Here is a 20,342-nt window from a genome sequence, read left to right on the forward strand (position 1 = left end):
AGCAACAGAGTGCCCATTGGGGTATGGCGGTGCGTTGCTCTACGAATCAGCCCGCCGCCTGCCCTCCAGATCAGGGACACTGTACCAGCTCAGGCATATCACACCTAATCACTTATGGATGCTCCAGCAGAAATGTAGTTTTGCATCCCAATAAGGCAGCGAGGGCTCACATCCTCTATCCCAAGAGAGAAGACAGACTCTGGTTCTGGGTGAAAAAAAAAAAAAGTGAATCTTTAACTTCTTATGGCTGCAGGGGCAGTATTGAGTAGCTTGGATGAAAGGTGCCCAGAGTGAACGGCCTGCTCCTCAGTCCCAGTTGCTAATATATACATATTATGATTAGTATTGGATAGAAAACACAAGTTTCTAAAAACTGAATGATGTCTGAGTATAACAGAACTCGTATGGCAGGCAAAAACCTGAGAAGAAATCCAAACAGGAAGTGGAAAATCTGAGGTTGGTCGATTTTCAACCCAGCCCCTATTGAATACACAGTGGGAAATGGATAAAGTTGCACTTCCTAGGGTTTCCACTAGATGTCAACCGTCTTTATAAACTTGAATGAGGCTTCTACTGTGTTGTGGAACCAGATGGGAGAACTTTGAGTCAGTGGTCTGGCAGAGAGCCAGGTCCTGGTCACGTGCATTTCACATGATAGCGACCTGCGTTCCATGGCTTCTCTACAGACATAGGAATTCTCCAGTTGGAACTATATTTGACAAGTTTCTTCGACCTGTAATATAAGTTTTTGAAGTTTTCGTGTGACGTTCGGCTGGACCTGCACGAGCGTTTGGATTTGTGTACTAAACGTGCTAACAAAAGTAGCTACTTGGACATAAATAATGGACATTATCGAACAAATCAAGCATTTATTGTGGAACTAGGATTCCTGGGACTGCATTCTGATGAAGATCGTCAAAGGGAATATTTAAAATGTGATATCTGATTTCTTTTGACTCCAACATGGCAGATAATTGTATTTACTTTCTGATTACAGTCTCAGATAATTGCATGGCTTGCTTTTTCCGTAAAGTTTTTTTTGAAATCTGACACAGCGGTTGCATTAAGGAGATGTAATATCTATATTTCCATGTCTAACAATTGTATTTATCGACATTTATAATGAGTATTTCTGTAAAATGATGTGGCTCTCTGCAATGTCACTGGATGTTTTTGGAACTAGTGAATATAACGCACCAATGTATACTGAGATTTTGTGATATAAATATGAACTTTATCAAACAAAACATATATGTATTGTGTAACATGAAGTAGATCATCAAAAAGGTTAGTGATTCATTTTATCTCTATTTGTGCTTTTTGTGACTCCTCTCTTTGGCTAGAAAAATGGCTGAATTATTCTGTGAGTTGGTGGTGACCTAACATAATCGTTTGTGGTGCTTTCGCTGTAAAGCCTATTTGAAAGCAGATACTGTGGTGGAATCAACAACAAGATTACCTTTAAGACGGTATAAGATACATGCATGTTTGAGGAATTTTATTTATTATTATTTCTGTCGTTTTGAATTTGGCGCCCTGCACTTTCACTGGCTGTTGTCATATCGATCCCGTTAACAGGATTGCAGAACTAAGACATTTTTAAACAGCATACCTAACACTTAGAGAGGCTGCTGGCACACAGGGTACAGCTCACTGTCTCATCTGTCACTACTAGGTAGAGGAAACAGTCATCCACCATGCCTTAAAACCACTAAGGCGACTAGGCCAGACCATAGGCAGGTGGACTAAGAGATTTGAGGCTAAAACGAATGCTGGCCTTGACCCAGAGAGAGCCAGCGGCTGGTTACAGGCTGCCTGGAACATTAGGTAGACTTAAGCCACTCCTCAGTCAAAAGGCACGACAGCCGACTTGGAGTTTGCCAAAAAGCACCTAAAGAACTTTCAGGCCATGAGAAACAATATTCTCTGGTCTGATGAAACCAAGATTGAATTCTTTGGCCTGTATGCCAAATATCATGTCTGGGAAGAAACCTGGCACCATCTCTACAGTGAAACATGGTGGTGGCAGCATCATGATGTGGGGAAGTTTTTCAGCAGCAGGGACTGAGAGACTTGCCAGGATCGAGGGAAAGATGAACGAAGCAAAGTACAAAGAGATCCATGATAAAAACCTGCTCCAGAGCGCTTGGGACCTCACTGTTGGCGAGGGTTCACCTTCCAACAGGACAACAACCCTAAGCACACAGCCAAGACAAGGCAGGAGTGGCTTTGGGACAAGTCTCTGAGTGGCCCAGCCAGAACCCAAACTTGAACCTTGATCGAACATCTCTGGAGAGAGCTGAAAACTGCTGTGCAGCCAACCTAACAGAGCATGAGAGGATCTGCAGAGAAGAATGGGAGAAACTCCCCAAATACAGGTGTGCCAAGCTTGTAGCATCATACCGAAGAACACTCGAGGCTGTAATTGCTGCCAAAGCTGCTTCAACAAAGTACAGAGTAACGGGTCTGAATACTATTGTAAATGTGATATTTCAGGGTTGTTGTTTTTTATACATTTGCAAAAAAAAAAAAAAAATGTTTTTGCTTTGTCATTATCAGTTATTGTGTGAAGATTTATAAAGGGTAAAAAAAAAAAAACATCCATTTTATAATAAGGCTGTAACATAACAAAACGTGGGAAAAGTCAAGGGGTCTGAATACTTTCCAAATGCACCGTATATCACCGAATTTGAGTTAGCAGCTTGGCCATCTAGTGGGAACTGCTGCTAGGAGGCACTTAGGAAAAGTCTGGTCCAGGTTCAAAGAAGATGTACTGATTGACAGCAAGGCTGTTTAGACGATAGGCTGGCCTAGGTCCATTCAGTTAACTGTCAGAACCAAATCAAGAGATTTCTCCTCTTTGCCCCCTATGCAACCACAACTGACAAAGCATTATCACATACAGAGCAGAGAACGTGGCTGACTTCACACTGATAAGGGTCCAATTCTGGTAAGCAGCAAGCCGCACGGGGGTTAAACTTGTTTCGGAGGGCGACGGCACATTTATCTGAATGAAACATGCAGTCGTCAATAATGCATTTCGGCAACAGCAAGACCTTTGTGATTTACACTGGCATTTTTAGAGCCTCATATCATCTGGAGTCATTGAAGTCCTCTAATGCCTCCAATTAACTTCATTCCATAGCGCACAATCTGATTACGACTAAATCAGCCATTTTCTAACAGCGTTTGGGGGGGTGTAGTTTGCTAAGACCAAGCTTCAAGTGCCTGCTGCACCGAAGAGCCCCCCACCCCAGAGAGGCTGCAAATGAAAAGGATGGTATAAAGTTTAATCTAATACCCGGTTCACTGCAAAAAGAGAAGCAAAAAGACAACAGCCTCAGATTTCAGAAATCAATGGCAATTGGATTTTCACATCTTTGGAGCCTGTGGCTGCAACCTCTAATGAGGTAATTGAATTATCTCGCATTCAATAGCAGAGCGACCCCTTCAATTGCTATGCAGCAGCGGAGAGAGAAGAGAGAAGAGAGAGAGAGAGAGAGAGAGAGAGGAGGGAGAGAGGAGGGAGAGAGGAAGGAGGGAGAGAGAGAGGAGAGAGAGAGGAGAGAGAGAGGAGAGAGAGAGGAGAGAGAGGAGAGAAGAGCGAGGAGAGAAGAGCGAGGAGAGAAGAGCGAGGAGAGAAGAGCGAGGAGAGAAGAGAGAGGAGAGAGAGGAGAGGAGAGAGAGGAGAAGAGAGAGAAGAGAGAGGAGAGAAGAGAGAGAGAGAAGAGAGGAAGAGAGGAGAAGAGAGAGAGAGAGGAGAGAGGAGAGAAGAGAGAGAGAGAGAGAGAGAGAAGAGAGGAGAGAGAGAGAGAGAGAGAGAGGAGAGGAGAGAGAGAGAGGAGAGAGGGGAGAGAGAGGAGAGAGGAGAGAGGAGAGAGAGGAGAGAAGAGAGAGGAGAGAAGAGAGAAGAGAGAGGAGAGAGAGGAGAGAAGAGAGAGGAGAGAAGAGAGGAGAGAAGAGAGAGGAGAGAAGAGAGAGAGAGGAGAGAGAGAGAGAGGAGAGAGAGAGGAGAGAGAGGAGAGAAGAGAGAGGAGAGAGAGAGAGAAGAGAGAGGAGAGAAGAGAGAGAGAGAGAGAGAGAGGAGAGAGAGAAGAGAGAGGAGAGAGAGAGAGAGAGGAGAGAGAGAAGAGAGAGGAGAGAGAGAGAGAGAGAGGAGGAAGAGAGAGGAGAGAGAGGAGAGGAGAGAGAGGAGAGGAGAGGAGAGGAGAGAGGAGAGAGAGAGAAGAGAGAGAGAGGAGAGAAGAGAGAGAGAGGAGAGAGAGAAGAGAGGAGAGAGAGAAGAGAGAGAAAAGAGAGAAAGGAGTCCTCGTTTCTTTGTGTTGTATAGACGACTGCGCCAATTGATAGCCTGTGCGTTCTCTTACAGTAAAATGGTGGGTAGGCCTACTTTGTCTCTTCGTCAGAATTTTCATTCATTAAAAAGCACAGTGCGATTTACAGGCGTGATACTAAAACGAATTACAGAAGTAGAACTCCTCTAGAAAAAGGTAATCTTGTTCAATTGGAATATGATTCCTTGATGGGCTCAGCATATCATGTAAATCAACAACTATTGGAATGTGAACTTATCACTGGCTAAATTTTTTGTTGTTGATAGCCCACTGATAATACGCATCCCATCTTCGAGTGTGTGGCTATAAAACTCTTTTAGGACATTGCCTTTAAGTCGGCGTAGCCTCCAATTACAGTTTTATCTTGTACCAATGCTCTTCTTTAAATCTCAAGAGTTTATGACAATCCACTCAGACCAACCGGGTCAGGCATTGGTCCTCTCCTGCCGAGGGCAACAAGACAGAGCCAGTCACCACCGCGAACACTGAAAAAACGGATGGCCTACTTCGATTTAGCACACTATACTTGAAACAATGTTCACCTGGGACTGAGAGTTCTCTCTTGCTGATAAATCACACAATGTGAGTATCACATTCTCTATGCCAAATTGGTGCGACCTCATCCCTCTACACTACTATGCAAATTGTCTGAGTCGCTGCCTTTCCTTGCGCGCACACACGCGCGCGCACACACACACACACACACACACACACACTTTGAATGTGGAACAACTTAGAAACCTTACAGACACATATGTTTCAAATGTGGAACAACTGACAGATGTTACAGACACACGGGCTTTGAAATGTGGAACAGAGATCTTACAATGAAATGAGATGTTCTGGCCCCCATTGGTCTGTTCAGATAAATGATAAGAGACCTCTATGTTAATAAATGTATATTTCTTAATATCTCTAAATAAATATGTTTGAGTTATTTATGCAGGGCTCAACTGAAAGAGTGACCTTAGTCTCAGTATAAAACTTCCCTGTCAAAATAAATAAAAAATATCTAAATAAATAAATAAATATGTAACCCGCTCTGCTTTGCGCCACCCAGTCAGCCTTGGGGTAGCCGAACTGTCTAGACCAGGCTGAGAGAAGTGGCAGCAGGATAGGAGGGATGTGGTGTGAAGTCACAGTGGTCTAAACCAGTCTGCTAGCTCAAGTCTAAATTCTGAAAGTAAATACATATTGTAAAAGCAGCCAACAAGTGCTCAGCATATGTGGGAACTCCTTCATTGAAGATTCTCAAATATATTGTGATTTGTTTTAACACTTTTTTTGGTTATTACATGCTTCCAAGAGTTATTTTATAATTGTTTATTTATTTATTTAACCTTTTATTTAACTAGGCAAGTCAGTTAAAGAACAAATTCTTATTTTCAACGACGGCCTAGGAACAGTGGGTTAACTGCCTGTTCAGGGGCAGAATGACAGATTGGTACCTTGTCAGCTCGGGGGGTTTGAACTTGCAACCTTCCGGTTACTAGTCCAACGCTCTAACCACTAGACTACCCTGCCGCTCACATAATTGTGATGTTTTCACTATTATTCTACAATGTATAATTTTTTTTAAACACCCTGGAGTAGGTTTGTCCAAACTTTTGACTGGTACTGCATGTCACCATTAGTAAAAATGTACCGTTAATCTCTGTCATTTGGTTACACTCATTTCTGTTAACATCAATAAAAAATTACAGTAATTTACGTTGTTTCCAGAGTTCAGAAGCTGCTACACTTGTTTCTGGTATATTTCATAACCATCATTTACGAGTTGTCAATTTTTAGAATTTAAAAAAAATTGTCTTTTGGTTTGTAGAGGTTCATGTGGGGCGGCAGGTGCCTAACAGGTAGCTAAGATCTTCTGTTGAATCTGACAATTAATCTTAATGGTTGTACAGTCGTCTCAAATAAATAGGACCTTGATCTCTCTTTTGAAGAACATATCAAGACTGTTTCAAGGACAGCTTTTTTCCATCTACGTAACATTGAAAAATCAGAAACTTTTTGTCCAAAAATGATGCAGAACAATTAATCCATGCTTTTGTCACTTCTAGGTTAGACTACTGCAATGCTCTACTTTCCGGCTACCCAGATAAAGCACTAAATAAACTTCAGTTAGTGCTAAATACGGCTGCTAGAATCCTGACTAGAACCAAAAAAAATTGATCATAGACTCCCTACACTGGCTTCCTGTCAAGGCAAGGGCTAATTTCAAGGTTTTACTGCTAACCTACAAAGCATTACATGGGCTTGCTCCTACCCATCTCTCTGATTTGGTCCTGCCATACATACCTACACGTACGCTACGGTCACAAGACGCAGGCCTCCTAATTGTCCCTAGAATTTCTAAGCAAACAGCTGGAGGCAGGGCTTTCTCCTATAGAGCTCCATTTTTATGGAACGGTCTGCCTACCCATGTGAGAGACGCAAACTCGGTCTCAACCTTTAGCTCTTTACTGAAGACTCATCTCTTCAGTGGGTCATATGATTGAGTGTAGTCTAGACCAGGAGTGTGAAGATGAACGGAAAGGCTCTGGAGCAACGAACCACCCTTGCTGTCTCTGCCTGGCCGGTTCCCCTCTATTACAGGGGCTGAGTCACTGGCTTACTAGGGCTCTTTCATACCATCCCTAGGAGGGGTGCGTCACTTGAGTGGGTTGAGTCACCTTCCTGTCTGGGTTGGAACCCCCCTCCCCCCCTTGGGCTGTGCCATGGCGGAGATCTTTGTGGGCTATACTCGGCCTTATCTCAGGATGGTAAGTTGGTGGTTGAAGATATCCCTCTAGTGCTGTAGGGGCTGTGCTTTGGCAAAGTGGGTGGGGTTATATCCTTCCGGTTTGGCCCTGTCCGGGGGTGTCATCGGATGGGGCCACAGTGTCTCCTGACCCCTCCTGTCTCAGCCTCCAGTATTTATGCTGCAGTATTTTATGTGTCGGGGGGCTAGGGTCAGTTTGTTATATCTGGAGTACTTCTCCTGTCCTATCTGGTGTCCTGTGTGAATTTAAGTATGCTCTCTCTAATTCTCTCTTTCTTTCTCTCTCTCGGAGGACCTGAGCCCTAGGACCATGCCTCAGGACTACCTGACATGATGACTCCTTGCTGTCCCCAGTCCACCTGGCCGTGCTGCTGCTCCAGTTTCAACTGTTCTGCCTGTGATTATTATGATTTGACCGTGCTGGTCATTTATGAACATTTGAACATCTTGGCCATGTTTTGTTATAATCTCCACCCGGCACAGCCAGAAGAGGACTGGCCACCCCACATAGCCTGGTTCCTCTAGGTTTCTTCCTAGGTTTTGCCTTTCTATCTAGGGAGTTCTTCCTAGCCACCGTGCTTCTACACCTGCATTGCTTGCTATTTGGGGTTTTAGGCTGGGTTTCTGTACAGCACTTTGAGATATCAGCTGATGTACAAAGGGCTATATCAATAAATTTGATTTTGATGTTGTTTTTTTCCTAGCAGGTAGCCTAGCAGGTTAGAGCGTTTGCCAGTAACCGCAAGGTTTCAAGTTCGAATCCCCAAGTGTACAAGGTAAAAATCTGCCGTACTGCCCCTGAACAAGGCAGTTGACCTAGGAACAGTAGGTTATCATTGTAAATAAGACTTTGTTCTTAACTAACTTGCCTAGTTAAATAAAAGGTAAAAATATATATATATATATATATATATATTAATAAAAAGTGAGAAATGAGGATGTCTCTGGTTTCTTTGTCCTGATAAGTACCTGGCCTGCTGTGCACAAATGTAGCAAAGTGCTAATTTGGGGATGTCTGATTTCTGATGGAGCTTCTCATGGCTAAGTTCAGTCAATTTTGCTACTGACAAACAAACCCTCAGTCAACCAGTCAACAAACGGTTAAATTGTTTCCAAAACAGTAAAATGACGTGACCAGCAAAATACTATTATAGGTCTGTATATAATGACGAGATACTTATGTTTCCGCCCTAACAATGGGAGTCGGCCCAAGGCGGGAAGGAAGGCGACAAGCTTAGGTCCAAAATAACCCATAGAAACACATTGGGCTTTTCTTTGACTGATTCTGGCGAGAGTGAAACCTCTTTGCTTTGCCTCTTCCTCTCTGATACTATGCATTCATACAAAGGACCTGACATTTTTAATTAAGAGCATAAATGGAAACACGCAACAATAACAAGAGGCTATATAGCCTATTATTGTACATGCAACTCCTGTAATGAAGTAGCTAATAAAAACGTCGTTTTCAAACAAAACGCAATTCGCAGAAAACAGTTCTAAACCTAATGCAAACCGTTGAGACATTAAAATCTCTGTTAGAAATCTCTTAGAAAGAGGAGGAATCTAATGTCAACAACTATGATGGGTTGCTGTTATGACTAAGCAAGGCATGCCTCATTATTTGAAGTAAAGTAAAACGTTCAGAGTTCACATTGCACTACGCTGCTGCCTCCAGTTCACATAGCAAAGTGGTGGGTGATGCGCTGATAGTTAACGGTAGGCAGGATAGACCCAAATGGCGACTGTGCGCTTTAATTAGGCTCTGCATGCTGTCTGACAGGTGGTGGGAGTATTCCTCTCCTCAATCTAGGCTCTGCATGCTGTCTGACAGGTGGTGGGGGTATTCCTCTCCTCAATCTAGGCTCTGCATGCTGTCTGACAGGTGGTGGGGGTATTCCTCTCCTCAATCTAGGCTCTGCATGCTGTCTGACAGGTGGTGGGGGTATTCCTCTCCTCAATCTAGGCTCTGCATGCTGTCTGACAGGTGGTGGGGTATTCCTCTCCTCAATCTAGGCTCTGTATGCTGTCTGACAGGTGGTGGGGGTATTCTCTGTATGCTGTCTGACAGGTGGTGGGGGTATTCCTCTCCTCAATCTAGGCTCTGTATGCTGTCTGACAGGTGGTGGGGGTATTCCTCTCCTCAATCTAGGCTCTGTATGCTGTCTGACAGGTGGTGGGGGTATTCCTCTCCTCAATCTAGGCTCTGCATGCTGTCTGACAGGTGGCGGTGGTATTCCTCTCCTCAATCTAGGCTCTGTATGCTGTGCATGTGATAAATAAGATGCGTGACAACTAACCAAAAATACACACGCGCCAATTTAAATTGCACAAAATTATGCAAATTACCCTATAGACCGATAAGCATGACTGGTCAAATGTATTTTTGGCTGCTAAGTGCCAACCAATTAACGGTTAACATCAGGGCCTGCCCACTCCCTGGCCCTCCCCCTCCATTATGGCAGGGCCTGCCCCCTCCATTATGGCAGGGCCTGCCCCCTCCATTATGGCAGGGCCCCTACCACTATGGCAGGGCCTGCCCCCTCCATTACGGCAGGGCCCCTACCACAATGGCAGGGCCCCTACCACTATGGCAGGGGGCCTGCCCCCTCCATTACGGCAGGGCCCCTACCACTATGGCAGGGCCTGCCACCTCCATTACGGCAGGGCCCCTACCACTATGGCAGGGCCCCTACCACTATAGCAGGGGCAGGGCCCCTACCACTATAGCAGGGCCTGCCCCCTCCATTATGGCAGGGCCCCCCCCCATATGGCAGGGCCTGCCCTCCACTACGGCAGGGCCTGCCCCCTCCATTACGGCAGGGCCTGCCCCCTCCATTACGGCAGGGCCCCTACCACTACGGCAGGGCCCCTACCACTACGGCAGGGCCCCTACCACTACGGCAGGGCCCCTACCACTACGGCAGGGCCCCTACCACTACGGCAGGGCCCCTACCACTACGGCAGGGCCCCTACCACTATGGCAGGGCCTGAGCCGCTACCCGTCCTTCCCTCCATTGCGGCAGTGCTTTTGTCCACACCAGATGTGGGGATGGGCGAGGTGGACCGTCCTCTCAGACCAAAACACTGTCTGGCTGCTCAAGCAGAAACAAAAGCACAAGCTCAGGGTTTAGGACTCTCAAAAAGGAACTGGTGTGGAAAAAAGGAAGCATATCAGTTAGTTCTCTCAATTAGGCCTACGTGTCACAAATAACTGGCTATGATAATATTTGTAAGTTATTCTTAGTAGGTTAAAACAGAAAGTCAAAATAAAATTGTAAAAAAAAAAAAAAAAAAAATGGCCAATATTCTTTTTCACAGGTGCGTTGAGGGAGCAGTGAGTTTAAATACTGTTGACGGCCAATTCCCTGCGAGCAGACATTCAATATAAACATGGTGATGGCTGAACGAGCCCTCTAATGAATATGCATCAGGTTGATTTAAGAGAAAGTCTCCCGTTGATGCCAGCTGTTCAGCAGAGACCTTCAGCCCCACCAGAGCAGATGCTCCACTGACTCACTGGGATGAGAGTCGGTTAGCAACAGATGTTTTCGCAAAAGAGACCACAAAATACCTCAAGGTAGTAATATCTGCATAATGAAAACAATTTATTTATTTATTTATATATCTCACACACACACACACACGCTTTTTATTCCAAATGTGCTCAAGATTAGATGGGTTTGTTGCCTGCTGCCTGCCTCCTCATATTGTTGAGCATGGAGCTTAAAGGCACAATCTCACCCATAAAATTGGACAGAAAAACACCATCTAGTGTTCAAGATATGCAAGGATACTTCAGCCTTTTGAACCGTCTGTGTATGCCTGGCCTGTACATTGCATTTCTACTGGTGTTTGCCACTATCCTGACCTGCTAATAACACTTCAGAGAGCAGTAAGTCGCACAGTGAGTACCAGTCAATGCGTAAAAAAAGGGGCAATCTGCAATTCAAACTAAAAACAAACAAAAAAATTGCCATGCTGCCACTGTTTCTGGTAAACTGCTATGGGATAGGGCTGGAGAAATGTAACCACTCTCAAATTCAGGGCTATGGATCCAAGGACTGACCATCCATGATATCAACATTACAGTTTTAACCATGTCGAGGCAATACAGTGTTTGTTTACAAGCTTATATTTTGGGTTCCGATTAGCTTAGACAGTTGAACTAAGCTCATGACGCATTTATGCTCAAGAATCAAAATGAATCATTCATTTAAAAGTCAAATAATAAAAAAAATAATAAAAAGAATGTAACAAAAATCGCAGATTGCCCCTTTAAGTGCAACTTTTTTCCGCCCCTCTCTTTGCATAGGCCTTACTAATTGCTTGCATGTCAGAGCATATGACTGAGTGTTCTTTATAAATACCCAGCTCACCAAGCTGCCTCAGTGGCACACCGAGGAGTCGTAAAACCTTCCCTTCTGCTGCTAGAGGGGAGGGAGGGAGCCCTGAGAGGGCACATTTTATGTTTGATACAGCCCGTTCAAAAAGAGAGTGGACTGCAGTTGTAAAAACACAAACAAAAGCTAGCATCCACATTCAGCCATTAACCAAATAGATGTTGCCACGCACACACACACACACACTGAACTGGACACACATTTCCCCAGTGGGACTGGAGAATTCACACCAGAGATTACTGTAGGATGAAACCAGAAAAGACTAATGAAAGTTTAAGAAACCATGAGACAAAACAATCCTGCTATAACAGTGGTAGATGTGTGTGTGTGTGTGTGTGTGTGGGGGGACAATCTCAGCAGCACATTCATATGTCGGGAGGCTTTTTCCTATCACCGCAGAGGCAGATAAATCCGATACACATTGAACTACTCAGTGTGGTGGAGCTACTGTGCCGTGTGGTTATGTACACAAGTTGACGGTTTAAAAAATTGCACATGTCGGGGGAGTGTTCAAAAGCACCGACTCAAGTGGGCTGTATACTGTTACGTAAACTGATCCCCCCCCCCGTCCCCCCCAGAAAAAGTGAGTTCATAGCAGGTAGGCTATTCGAAGCATGTGTCAGCTGAGGTGATTGGAAGGTCTGAAGAGGCGGGCCAACCCCAGTCATCTCAGTGTGGGGGGGGAGCTCAACACACACACACACACACACACCTCAATGCAGGAAAGTAGTTCCGGCTGTATGGATGTATGTGCACGTCATTCCATCATGATGGCCAGGAGTTTTATGGGCTAGATGGGTCAAGTTCATACTAATAGGGGAGGGGTAGAGGGACAGTTTTTTTGTTTTGCCCTTGAGAAAGGCACTTAGCCAAAATTGCTTCTGGAAATATCCTACAGATAAAAGGATAATGACAAAAGCAATTCACCCGGTGGCTTTAATACGAGTGTCTGTAGAGCATTTGGGGGACAGGAAGTCAGCGACTGATTGAAACAGATTGCAAAACAGGGTAGTCCTTTACTATTTCCAATGTAACAGAAGAGAATGATCAATGTACTCCTTCTCTGGCAGCATTCTGTCTCTCCTTTTCTTCAGCCCTTTTTACATGTACCAACAAATGGGTGTGATCATTCTACAGTGATCCATGCAACATAAGCTCAGACGGGTGTGATCATTCTACAGTGATCCATGCAAGCACACGCTCAGACGGGTGTGATCATTCTACAGTGATCCATGCAAGCGTACTCTCAGACGGGTGTGATCATTCAGTGGTCCATGCAACGTACTCTCAGACGGATGTGATCATTCTACAGTGGTCCATGCAACATATGCTCAGACGGGTGTGATCATTCTACAGTGATCCATGCAAGCGCACGCTCAGACAGGTGTCGTCGCTCAGACGGACGGGGGGTGTCGTGTACGATCATTCACTTCCGGTAGTTTGCTTGAAAGATGAGTTGTCACCTCAGTAGAACATCTTTGGTCTGACAGACGTTTACGTGACACCCAGAATGCATTGTATAATGTCAAAAAAACATGGCGCCACACATAGCTGGCAAACAGCATATCATTAGCTCATTGTAAATCAGTACAACCTTCAAAAATGTATTTTACACAGATCATGTGTCCATTACAATAATCTATGCAATAGTCAGAATGCATTAGATGTCACCAGTACTTGAAAACATGTGAATTAAACTATCAATTCCAGACAGAAAATGTACCAGTTCGTGCAAGACTGCGTAAATGTCTGCATACTTGATCTGTGGAAAAACTAGGGAAGTACTTGGGCTCCACTCAAAGAGAGAAGTTTGTCAGACTCAGCAATGCCTCCAAAATAAAAAGTGTCCTCAACACAGAAATGGGCTACCTCTATGTGAATTAACGAGGAGGGCGGAACGCACCTCAATTTAAACTGTTGTTCGGAAATAAAACTTGTTTCCGAAAATAATTTGAAATTGACAAGATGAAACATTGCCTATAGATAATTATCAGGCAGCGTGTGTTAACTGTACTGTTGCGTAACAAATCACATATTAGAACAGTGAGTGCATTCTGACACCACTTTCATAAAAACAACTCACGCTGAGGAGACTGTTAGAGATATTTGGAACTCATGTGAAAAGGTGTTTTTTTTTAATAATAATTTTATACTAGTCGCAGCAGAATTCTCGATCCCGGGTAAAAGCGTGGGCCGTCTGAATGCATCACTACCCCTGAATATATCACTACCCCTGAATATATCACTACCCCTGAATATATCACTACCCCTGAATCCAATCACTACCCCTGAATATATCACTACCCCTGAATCCAATCACTACCCCTGAATATATCACTACCCCTGAATATATCACTACCCCTGAATATATCACTACCCCTGGATATATCACTACCCCTGGATATATCACTACCCCTGGATATATCACTACCCCTGGATATATCACTACCCCTGGATATATCACTACTCCTGAATCCAATCACTACCCCTGAATATATCACTACCCTGAATCCAATCACTACCCCTGAATATATCACTACCCCTGGATCCAATCACTACCCCTGGATCCAATCACTACCCCTGGATCCAATCACTACCCCTGGATCCAATCACTACCCCTGGATCCAATCACTACCCCTGAATCCAATCACTACCCCCTGAATATATCACTACCCCCGAATCCAATCACTACCCCCGAATCCATCACTACCCCTGAATATATCACTACCCCTGAATATATCACTACCCCTGAATATATCACTACCCCTGAATATATCACTACCCCTGAATCCAATCACTACCCCTGAATCCAATCACTACTATCCAATCACAGCTGGGCACAAATAAAACTTCTCAAATTAGTTGTGGTTCCTTACTCCAAGGACAAGAGGCAGTTTGGGGGTCGGTCACTCAAATGTTTCACATTCCTCTGACCAAAAGGCAAATGTACTGTACTGACCATAACAAACACCCCTTTTTGACTAGTTGGGGGAGGGGGGTTATGGAATGTGACTGAATTCAAAAGTCTTGCTCTGCACTATGCTGGAGTTTATCCCTCTTTCTGATACCGACACGGCAGCACAGGTGCTTAAAGCTTTTGATGTGGTCTTATCGGTGACATGGAGATATAGCACTTAAACTAAGCTGCGCATATTTTTTTATTTCCCTGATGAACATGCGCTGTTTACTTGCAGTATGCGGAGAGCAAGCAACGCAAGTTGAGCAGATCGCAAATTAAAGGGGGCTCTGAGCCGGGCACACAGGATTGTTGAACACCACGGGAGCTGGACAGTAATGAGGTTTGCAAAAGGTCACTGGAGGACGCAAAGGTCAAACACCAGCTGTCTCAACAGATAATGTGAAATGAACTGCTATTGTCACCAAATGCCCCATCCAACGCAGCTAAAGGAGATGGAATTAAGAGAGTCCGTTTAGAGAGAAGCACCATGATGAAGCCTAAACAGCATTGGTAGGAGGTCCAATCTAACTGACAATTGTCCGATTTCAGAGGGAAGAGTGTCATGCATGTTACCGACTGCATGGTGAGCACTACCATCACCAACGAGCTGACATAAGGACACGTAACGTGTGTTTACGTTAACTACTTCATGTCTATGTATCTTGACGCTGTGCATCATTTATGACAGCGGTGATAGCATCAAATATTCTAGGGGAGGTAAACTGGGGATGTACAGATTCATCCCCCCCTATTTTACACACAACAGCTTCCCAGAAATGCATAGATCCCCTTGATGCTATAAGCTTCTTATTGGTGTAAAAATAAGTAAATGTAATCCAAAAAAAAATAGTCCAGCACCTTCAATCTGAGAAAGTGGTCTGCTCCTTTATCCGTAGGATTATATGCATCAAGCATATGGATTTCATTCTGATGCAAATACACCCGGCCTCGTTTAGGCTCCCACGTCACCGAAAGCATGTCAATCGTATTTCAAAAACGGACAACAGAAAATCCTCTCTGCAGGTCAACATAACAATTGAGTTTCATTTAATAACATTCTTTAAAAAAGCACACTGCTTAAAACGTATGGGAACGGTTCCCTTTACGTGATCAAAATACAAGCGCTGTGAGCTGGGACTGTATTCATCACGTTTCCATCGACTCTCCGTCCACACAAAGGAATATCATAAGGTTCCTCCAAACCAGCAGAATTACTCTATATTCTAGTTAATAATTAAGTTAATTTGTGGTAATCACAGGCTGACCGTATTCAAAAATATATTTTTTGTATGTTTAATTACACAATAATGGCATTTAGGATGAAGGAACTCAAGGTTCGTAAAACGTGTGAATGCACATTGTCAGCCACATAGCTGTTATGGAATGTACAATAATCGACATTAGGAATTTAGAAAGCATAGAAGAGGGGGGGGGTCCAAGTCCTTGTTAGGGGGTTGTCTCACGATGTTCAATTGCATGGATAAAATGTTGAACGAGAACTTTAAGCTGCCCAGCTCTACACTTTAGTAGCAGTTCCTGCTCAATTTCGAGCAAAATTCATCAAACTAATAAAACGACTAGTCAGTTACATAATAATTACTTGGTCAATGGCTGACAATTAGCTCACATTACTATCTAGGGGTGTCCGAGTAACCTCTGAGCCACAATGTTACCAGCAATCCGTGTGTCAAGGAAATATTGGCTATTTTGAAAATCACCACGAGTGAGATGCAATTTGTCTTGCCAGTTCAGCTCCCAGTGAAGCTCGTACAATGAGTATGACTTTGAACATCCCCTCAAGATCAGTCACTAGCTAACGTTAGTTTTGCCGTTTAACTTTTGTCAACGGCGTTAAAACCTTGTTTTACAACAAAAAAACAAAAAGCATGAGTTACGAGCAACTGCATACTGTAGCAACAACAAAAAGACTAGCTAAAATAGGTTAATTATAACCAACTGTATAGCTATTACGGTGTCAAGTTCAACTAAACCAACCTCTTTCGATTGAAGAAGTATTTGCTAGTTAACTAAAGGGGAATCCTCCCTCAAAATAGACAGCCAACCGGAGCAGTTTGTTTATTAACAGTGACTATTTAGCTACACGGACAAAAACGAAAAACACAACCATTGCCTGGACATTTCTGCCATGAGGTTTTCTTCATCTAACTCATCGGTCAGTGTCCAGCACGAGAAATGAACGATTAAGACCAATAAACAAAACAAACACAAACAAATGTGAGGGATACAAACTAAAGTCTTTGCTCAACTGAGAAATAACAAGTTACTAGTTAAAAGTCAGTCAAAGCTCGAAAACATCATGTTTACAAATGACTTCGCGCATTGATCCTGGACTAAAGCCAAAGTCCTCAAAAAAAAAAGCTATTTTCCTCTCGCAAAAGACAATCCCCTCAACAATAAACATCGGCTCTGACAGCGCCGCTTTGCTCCGAGCCTGACCTGCGCCATCTTTGAGAAGTCTTTTTAGGCTGCCGCTTCTTGAAAACAAAGAGCAAACAACCGACGCCCCGAAATCAACTTCGTGTCCACAACCTATTAAAATAAAATGTAAAAGAAATCCCCAAAAATCCCAGACATAACCTCGCTCACTTACCATCATTTTCTTGAATCATAGTCCCAAAGAACAGGACTATTAACACGAGAGAATAGGGTACTGCATCCATCGTAGTTGAGACTTACTCTAGACTGACTGTCTCAACTTCTCTCGCTAGTCCATGGTTGAGGGAAACCCGTCTGATTGGCTGGTACCGCTGGTACCAAACCCCGCCCAGACCAAGCAAGCCTTCTCGTACCGATGTAAACATTTCCTGACAGTTCACATACTTATCCATTTGTTCATTTCAATTGTCAGTAGAAACCACTTTTTTTTTAATAGAAAGTCAGCCCTGTCAGCTGAAAAAAAGGCAGCAAATTAAACTAAACGAACTGTTAAAGCTGCAAGACAATGCTCCGCTGATTGCAAGGTGTAGCAGTGGTTTAAGGATTCACTCCATGGTGCTGAAAAGACAGCTCTGCTGCTGGGACAGCTTTTATGTAGGCCTTAACAGTTTGTGGGCACCGTTGGTCACCGTTATAATGGAATGAATGTATTGTTTAGTGTTGTGTTGTGGCTTTGCTGGCATGCATCTAAAACATTTATTTTTTTTTGCCTCACAAAGATTTACATGCTAAAATTGCCACTGACCTTTTACAAGCCTATTTACAGCTTGCTTGTCTTAATTGGCAAAATGCACTTACATTTGAGTCATTTAGCAGACGCTCTTATCCAGAGCAACTTGCAGTAGTGAGTGCATACACTTCCGTACTGGTCCCCCGTGGGTATCGAACCCACAACCCTAGCGTTGCAAGCTCCCCCTCCCCGAGGGGGAGGAATAATGGTCTGGGGCTGTTTTTCATGGTTCGGGCCCCTTAGTTCCAGGGAAGGGAAGTCTTAAAGATAGAGAATACAATGATATTCTAGACAATTCTGTGCTTCCAACTTTGAGGCAAAAGTTTGGGAAAGGCCCTATCCTGTTTCAGCATGACAATGCCCCCGTGCACAAAGCGAGGTCCATACAGAAATGGTTTGTCAAGATCGTGTGGAAGAACATGACTGGTCTGCACAGAGCCCTGACCTCAACCCCATCGACCACCTTTGAGATTAATTGGAATGTCGATTGCGAGCCAGGACTAATTGCCCAACATAATTTTGCTATATGATTTAGAATTTTAAGACCCCGTGAAGTATCAAAAAATATATATTAAAAAATGATTTGATAAAAACATATTTTTGGCCTTACTGCTATTAGCCCATACAAACACATGGAACAACAGATTCACAGCATGGAATAACAGATAGTCCTTACTGCTATTAGCCCATACAAACACATGGAACAACAGATTCACAGCATGGAATAACAGAAAGCCCCCCCCCCAAAAAAAATATCTAAAGGAACTTGTTCTGAAGTGTCTGTCCTATATCTGATTTTTTGGGGGACATGTAATAAACCATTGTCATTATATCCTAATTTAGGTCACATTGATATTTTCTATAGCAAATGAAGGAACAAGCAGCTTTGGCTTTATTTATTCTTGCTCACAGTTTACACAAACTGAAGAAATGCAGAATTTACATAGTCAAACATTGCATAAAAAATAGCAAGAGAGAACACTTAGAATACAGAATACATGGCAAACATATTATAAGCACTTAGAATACAGAACACATGGCCAACATAGTACAAACACTTAGAATACAGAACACATGGCCAACATAGTACAAACACTTAGAATACAGAACACATGACCAACATAATACAAACACATAGAATACAGAATACATGGCAAACATATTATAAGCACTTAGAATACAGAACACATGGCCAACATAGTACAAACACTTAGAATACAGAACACATGACCAACATAATACAAACACTTAGAATACAGAATACATGGCAAACATATTATAAGCACTTAGAATACAGAACACATGACCAACATAATACAAACACTTAGAATATAGAACACATGGACAACATAATACAAACACTTAGAATACAGAACACATGGCCAACATAATACAAACACTTAGAATACAGAACACATGGCCAACATAATACAAACAATTAGAATACAGAACACATGGACAACATAATACAAACACTTAGAATACAGAACACATGGCGAACATAATACAAACACTTAGAATACAGAACACATGGCCAACATAATTCAAACACTTAGAATACAGAACACATGGCCAACATAATACAAACACTTAGAATACAGAACACATGGACAACATAATACAAACACTTAGAATACAGAACACATGGCCAACATAATACAAACACTTAGAATACATAATGGACTACAGTCTTCTCTTGATGGTCCAACTGTATTGTGTAAAAAATATGAATAGCCATAAATCATTTAGCAGACGCTAAATGATTTAAGAGCTACAGCGAGCTCTTTCGCCAATATTCTGGAATATTTTTCAGCACGAGACTGCTCCTGTAAAGACACAGTTTAAAGCAATGATGTCGCTCTTGTTGCGGCCGATTCCCTGATCCACCTCTACGCAGACGACACCATTCTGTATACTTCTGGCCCTTCCTTGGACACTGTGCTAACTAACCTCCAAACGAGCTTCAATGCCATACAACACTCCTTCCGTGGCCTCCAACTGCTCTTAAACGCTAGTAAAACCAAACGCATGCTTTTCAACCGTTCGCTGCCCGCACCCGCCTGCCCGACGGTTCCGACCTAGAATATGTGGACAACTATAAATACCTAGGTGTCTGGCTAGACTGTAAACTCTCCTTCCAGACTCATATTAAACATCTCCAATCCAAAATTAAATCTAGAATCGGCTTTCTATTTTGAAAACAAAGCCTCCTTCACTCACACCGCCAAACTTACCCTAGTAAAACTGACTATCCTATCGATCCTCGACTTCGGTGATGTCATCTACAAAATAGTTTCCAACACTCTACTCAGCAAACTGGATGCAGTCTATCACAGTGCCATCCGTTTTGTTACCAAATCATCTTATACCACCCACCACTACGACCTGTATGCACTAGTCGGCTGGCCCTCGCTACATATTCGTAACTCTGTGTTTTTGTCTGTGTCACACTGCTTTGCTTTATCTTGGCCAGGTCGCAGTTGCAAATGAGAACTTGTTCTCAACTAGCCTACCTGGTTAAATAAAGGTGTTCTCAACTAGCCTACCTGGTTAAATAAAGGTGTTCTCAACTAGCCTACCTGGTTAAATAAAGGTGTTCTCAACTAGCCTACCTGGTTAAATAAAGGTGTTCTCAACTAGCCTACCTGGTTAAATAAAGGTGAAATCAAAAATCAAAATAAAACCGTTCAGTTTCAATTCG

General features: G+C 43.3%; 1 protein-coding gene across 1 annotated transcript in view; it reads right to left on the bottom strand.

The window, feature by feature from the left end:
- The window catches only part of LOC115104841 (TGF-beta receptor type-1-like), an 85,713-nt gene extending 68,543 nt beyond the window's left edge, over positions 1-17,170 (bottom strand). The window contains exon 1 of the mRNA XM_029626168.2: positions 17,066-17,170. Coding sequence (XP_029482028.1) covers positions 17,066-17,135 — 70 coding nt within the window. The 5' untranslated portion in view covers positions 17,136-17,170. The remainder of the gene's footprint in view (positions 1-17,065) is intronic.
- Positions 17,171-20,342: the final 3,172 nt, after the last annotated feature.

The sequence above is a fragment of the Oncorhynchus nerka genome, linkage group LG22 (genome assembly GCF_034236695.1).
Source record: "Oncorhynchus nerka isolate Pitt River linkage group LG22, Oner_Uvic_2.0, whole genome shotgun sequence".
NCBI classification, from domain to species: domain Eukaryota; kingdom Metazoa; phylum Chordata; class Actinopteri; order Salmoniformes; family Salmonidae; genus Oncorhynchus; species Oncorhynchus nerka.